We start from the raw sequence: 6,000 nt of genomic DNA, 5'->3' as shown, positions 1-6,000 counted from the left end.
GCTCCAAGGGTAGCCTGGGAGAGGGGAGTGGCAGCCTTGAGGCCAGGACACCCCAAGTGAGGTGTGACTCTTCCAGGTGGCTACCCCTGGCCTAGGTAAGAGTTAGCTGAAGCCATTTTTCAGGTGTTAGATGCTCTGCTCTCTACATCGTGTACTGGGCCTCGGCCAGCACCACAGCACAACCTGTTGTCATGCTTGTGCCTGGATACTGCCCACTGCCCACAGGGCCCTTCCAGCTACATTCCTCATCCCCTAGGACCGAGCTTACATCTCTATCTGGTCCCTGAAAACTTTTATACTTCCCCAAGAGGGAAAAGGGTACTCAGCAATGCAGTGGGCCAGGGAACAACCATACTAAATCCATTTTTAGAAATCTCTTTATTAGGATCTGTGTTTACAGTATTCTGCAAATACAAGCAGGTACCCAGTAAACACATCCAATTACAAAACTCTTTTCAGCTCTGAGTACTTCACAATACCTCGCAGTCCGGCTCACAGTTTCCCAGTAGAACATCACCTTCCTCAGGCTCAGCCATCATACCAGAAGAAGAAACTGCCTTACTCAGCCTGCCTGGGCTCCCCATGGGTTCCCGTGCTGATCCTCTATCGTCTGCTGAGAAACGCACTATGCTGGAGATATGTAGGACTCTGACAGAATGAAGACTGGGCCTCATCTGTGCCCCCACACCAGCAAAGAAGCCTCGATCCACATGCTGGCCCTCAGCACAGCTGTGCGATCAGCTGCAGACCCTCTATGTGGTTTTCACTGCTTGGAACTCACAGGACTAAACAGTGCAGCTGTCCCTCCGCGGCTGATATGACTGCAGACAAGCCACCAACTCCCAGGACACTGCCAAAGGCCAGAGAAGAAAGACAAAAGTTTGTCTCAGGAAGAAAAAACTACATGCAAATAAAACTCAGGAAGAAAGAAAAACCCCGGGACTACCTACAAGTTAGTTCCTCGATGAGCCTGCAGGTTCTGGAGACTGGAGGAATTCGTATGGGTCATGGGTGACATCTGGCTGTTCCCCAACACTCAGGCGAGAAGGGCTTCCTGCAGACAGAGCTGTGGTGGACCTCCTGGACAGGAGTGGCCTCACTTTACACCTGACTTTTCAATGTAAGGTGAATGGGACCAAAAACACAAGTCCTTTTGGCTCTGGCCACACCCCCGGAATGTTTTTTCTCTGGAAAAGGTCAGGATTTACTCTGCCTATAGAACGTGGTTCCGTTTTCCCGTGGGAGGTAAAGCACTGGAGACTGGTGTAGCTGGGTGGTGACTATGTGCCTCATTCACATGCATCACCAAGCGTAACAACAAAAAGACAGAATGGCAGGACCTGATGTGTTCAAGTGCCTTCAAGGAGCCAACATCTGCTGCCACACATGGCCAAAACACTCATTCAGGTTCCCGTGCTGTGATCTCTCCCTTCTTGAACATAGTCTGATTGTCCCCTAGGAATACTAAAGCATACACACTGGCTAACACACAATCTGGGACAAAAATCTGGAATGGCACAAGGCCCTGAGGGACAGATCTGGAACAGAAATAGATACTCGAGTTCCAGCTGGCTCCAAGGCATGGTTCTGTGCCAGCCAGGGGTCCTGGGGCTGGTCAAAGGCCTGCGCACAAAGCCAAGAGCTTGTAAACTCCTACACCAAGACTGCACTCCAAGACCTGTGGGCCTGACCTACCACCACTCTTGGGCTCCTACCACCAGACCCATTGGCAGCATACCTGGGGGGTGCTGATCTCTTTCAGAGGCATTGGACAGGGAGCTGAGGTTGGATGATGGCCGGGAACCTCCACGCTCCGCCTGTGCCTCATGCAGGTCCTGCAGGAGTCTCGCTGTCTCGTCCAAGTTCAAGTGACCGTCGTCATGATCCAGCTCCTTCTTTACTTTCCCTGCAAATGGGGTTGACAGGATGCTGGTGAGGCCCTGTGGGTTGGCCTGCAGCTGGATACACAGCAGAGGAGAGCGGGCTAGGGATGCAAACTTCCAGGGAGTAAGACTCAAGCAAAGTGTCCCACTGAATCACAGCCTCTTGTTACACACTAGGCTGAGATCTGAGCCAATGAAGTAACATGACACTAGCCTCCTGCCTCAAACGAGGAGAGAGCTGCAGAGCATCCAACAGGGGTCAAAGAACAGGCCTTCAACCCTGCTCATGGCTTAGAGCCAAGGAGACCCAGCAGGATGTACGTCCTCTCCATCTCAGCAAAGCAAGACCTGAGCCTGAAGGAAGGCACAACTGCCAGGGAGGTCTCCAGAGGCTGACAGATAAACAAGGAGCTCAGGGACATGTCTCTGATGCCCTGTATGCCACCAACTAGGTTTCTGGTGTCAAGCCCTTATAAAGGTACAGCCCCACCAACCCAGACTGATGACAGATCAGCAAGGTAGTAGGTCAATGTGGCCAACTTCAGCAGCCCAGGGGGTCTTACACATAGAACTGGGGTCTTAGAAAAAGAATGGGCTGTGGGTAGTAAAGAAATTACAGGTGAATTATTTCCATATTTGACCAAAGCAATGTGGATATAGGTCTAAGAATTAATTTATCTAAAGAAAAACAAACCCAAGAATATTACAAACTTCTGAAAACTATAAGATAAGAAAAACTCCTATGAGTATCAAGAAAGAGAGTAACTGGTGTGCAGCCTGGTGACTGTCCTCAGGAAAGCTGATGCCCCTGTGGGGTTCCATAACCACAGGTACAAAACTGTGTGCACAGCCTGGACCACCCAACCTTTGTCCTGGAAGGAGATGCACCAGGCACTGGAGTCTACCTGTGCAGGTACTGGACACACCCCATGTACCTACTCCCTCTGCTGATTCTACCTCTTGCTGTAACAGATCAAGCCATAAGAATGACACCTCAGGTAGGCCACAGAGAAGACCAGTACGAAGCTATAAGATTCTACACAGGATGAGCCTAAGACAGCAGAGATCTTCCCAGGTAGCCACACATTGGCTGAAGGGTGCCCGGGGCCAAATATGGTAGCATGTAATTATGATCCCACCTACTTGAGGGGCAAGATTGTGACAACTGTGGTTGGAGGCCAACCTAGACAAAAGGTTAGCAAAAATCTCAAAAAATAAGGTAGGCACGGCAGCTCAGACCTGCAATCCTAGCAACATAGGAAACACAAAGAAAGACCATGGTCTAAGGCCAGCCACAGGTCAAAACATGAGACCCTACCTGAAAAATAACTACCAACAAGGGCTTTGGGCATGGCTCAAACGATAGAGTACCTGCACGGTAACCTTGAGACTCTGAGGTCAAACTCCAGTAACCTCCCAACAACAAAAAAACCCAAACACTAATGAATTATTTCATACTGTCTCACACACTATGCTTTTTTCCTTGGTGGTACTATGGATAGAACCCAGGGCACTCTACCACTGCTGACCCCCATTCCTGGCCCACCACAGCACCTGTGATACCAGACCGAGCCCAACTTTTCAGCACATAGCTGGACATCTCTAATTCAGCACAGCTGATACTGTTTCCCTGAGACAGTGTCAACTCCCAGGCTGAGGGTTCGGTTCCAAGATGGGTCCCCCTTTCAATTCTCAAAGAGTCCCATATCACTTTTCTATGCTTCTGACGAGTGTCTGCAAATTGGAGTCCCTGTGAGTCCCATTTGCCAGGGCAGCTCTCAGAACATAGGGAAAGCAAACATTTTGCTCTTTCTACATCACACACATCAGCCACATGAGCAAGTACCCAGGCATGACTCACCCAGAGAGCTGAGCATAGAGATGTCCAGAGAGACATCAGAGTAGGATTTCATGGACATGAAATCCAGGACAGAGCCACTGCCATCTCCCAAGGCATCGCCAACCTGTAGGAGTTGAGGTAAGCATTGAGCAACAGTGAAGGTAAGCTATAAATGAAGCAAGGGATAGTTAATGATAGCTGCAGAAATGACATATAATGTACTAATTTTGAGCTCATCCCTTGTCCTTGAAGCAGCAGTCCACAAGACCCAGGATTTGAGCTCATGAATAGATGCACAAATTCACATTAAACATCAACTCAGACTAGTGTCGCCCTTGGTAACTTTGCTGTCTACTTGGAGCAAACCATCCTTTGCTAACTTTGTACAAGATTCACAAGGCATTCTGGGGCTGTGGAAGGGAGCATGCCACAGACAAACACATAGACTCTAATGGGCCCATGACCTTTTTCAGGAGTGATGAGGCATAATTCAAAACCAAGACTTTCTCTTGCCAGCAAGGACCATTCTGAGAGTGAGCCTGCATTTCTTCAGGGTTCTGGGCTGCTTCTTGCTGCCCAGCTTTTGCCCTCAATCAATGCTCAGGTCTCTAAAATTTCCCAAGGGCCCTCACCCAGTCCCCACCTGGTCAGTGGAGACACTGCAGCATGGCCCACGGCATTGCCCACCATGCCAGACTATACTTGCTACTGGCTCTGAGTAGCTCAAGGATGTGAGTGGCCCAAGGCTGGCCTCATGGGGCCACTGTTCTGAAACTCCTGGCACTGTGCTTGGATCAATGTTCTGTAGCATAGAGCTCTCCTCAGGTCACTAAAGCAGAGGTGGTTCCTAAATGGACTGACATGAGTTCATCCTGCCACTCCCTGCAAGGGCTTATGAACAAACCTCAGGTCGGGCCTCTATTTCACACTGGAGACACCCACCTTCATCTCATCCACAGGCCTCATGGGAACACTTCTCCTCTGCAAAGGAATGAGGTAAGAGAGCAGTTTTTCCAACACAGTCTTACATTTCAGGGTATTCCTTCATGCTCTGCACACACACACAGCAACACTGCCCTGTTTACCGCCTCATCACATTTTGCTACGTGCAGGGACTGACTTGGGCTCTCATGACTCTTCCAGCTGGCAGTGAGGCAGGAGAAGCATTTGCTGTGCTAGCTGAATGCCCAGAAGTGCTCCAAGGAAGGTGCCTAGGGGTAAGTGGTGTGAGCAGGAGGATGTGCAAGGCTACACCTGTAGTTGAAGGACAACTTAAGAAGAACACAGGTCCAGCAGTTCAGCTTGGACACAACATGCTGGGGCCATCTTGACAGAGATGGAAACTCCATCCCTGCTGAGGTGGTCATCATTTTCTACAGCAAGCTGGTCCTGGCTCCAACAGGCTATGACCTTAAAAGTGCTCTAGTTTTACACACATTCTGCAAAAGAATCCAAAACAGTATTTGAGATGCCTTTGTGCTGTGATTTTCACCAACTCTTGTTAGAATGTGGCTATCATTTTGTTTCCACATAAAAAAGGCTACTAATTTTACATGCTTTAATGCTGATTATCATTTAATGTTGCCATGCACTTGAAATTATTCAACTCTAGTGCAATATGATCACCTAGAACTGAAGGGTTAGCTGACAGTGCAGTGTCACTTCAGGACCACAGCTAGCAAGTTCCTTCCTGTCTCACTGACAAAGCATAGAAAGGCGTGTGCCCAGGGTGGCTTCCCATCTGTTAAGAATCTAGAGCAGGAAGATGGCAACCAGAGCGTGGACTATGCTCACACTAGTAGGAAGGGTTCTGGAGAGACTGCAGGGTCTCTATACTCATCTGTGCATGTATAAAGCAGGCTGAGGCCAGGAGAACCTTGGGAGCCATGAGCCAAATTCCTCTCCAAGCCCATGTGGACAGAGCAGAAACTTTCTAGAAAAGTTGGGCCACTCCTCAGCATTAAGACTAAATTAGCTCTGGAGTAAGGGCCATCCTTGATGCTACCTGACAGGACAAGGTGATACCTGGAAGTTTACCTTTTTGTCAAACTGAACATCGATATAATTAAAAAGAAAACAGCTGGGTGCCAGTGGCCCATGCCTATATTCTTAGTTAATCAGGAGGGTGAGATCTGAGGACTGCAGTTCGAAGCTACACGGATAGGTAAGTCCATGAGACTCTTATCTCCAATATCACAGAAAAAGCTAAAGTGGCACAGTGACTCAAGTGGTACAGCACTAGCCTTGAGCAAAAAGAGCCTAGGGACAGTACCCAGA

At 49.0% G+C, this 6,000-nt stretch overlaps 1 protein-coding gene across 4 annotated transcripts in view; it reads right to left on the bottom strand.

Moving 5' to 3' along the window:
* Positions 1–359: 359 nt before the first annotated feature.
* Positions 360–6,000, bottom strand: part of Brd9 (bromodomain containing 9) — a 29,070-nt gene continuing 23,429 nt past the window's right edge. For 3 of the 4 annotated variants that reach the window (XM_042695183.1, XM_042695185.1, XM_042695186.1), the window contains exons 13-17: positions 4,666–4,704; positions 3,745–3,847; positions 1,739–1,906; positions 951–1,054; positions 360–850 (exon numbers count right to left, since the gene is read on the bottom strand). In XM_042695183.1, coding sequence (XP_042551117.1) covers positions 954–1,054; positions 1,739–1,906; positions 3,745–3,847; positions 4,666–4,704 — 411 coding nt within the window. In that variant the 3' untranslated portion in view covers positions 360–850; positions 951–953. Of the gene's footprint in view, positions 851–946; positions 1,055–1,738; positions 1,907–3,744; positions 3,848–4,665; positions 4,705–6,000 lie in introns of all 4 variants that reach the window. The other variant, XM_042695184.1, reaches the window with a different exon arrangement.

The sequence above is a fragment of the Dipodomys spectabilis genome, unplaced genomic scaffold (genome assembly GCF_019054845.1).
Source record: "Dipodomys spectabilis isolate Male_0828 unplaced genomic scaffold, ASM1905484v1 ptg000179l, whole genome shotgun sequence".
NCBI lineage: Eukaryota > Metazoa > Chordata > Mammalia > Rodentia > Heteromyidae > Dipodomys > Dipodomys spectabilis.
This window is presented reverse-complemented; position numbering and strand designations above follow the sequence as displayed.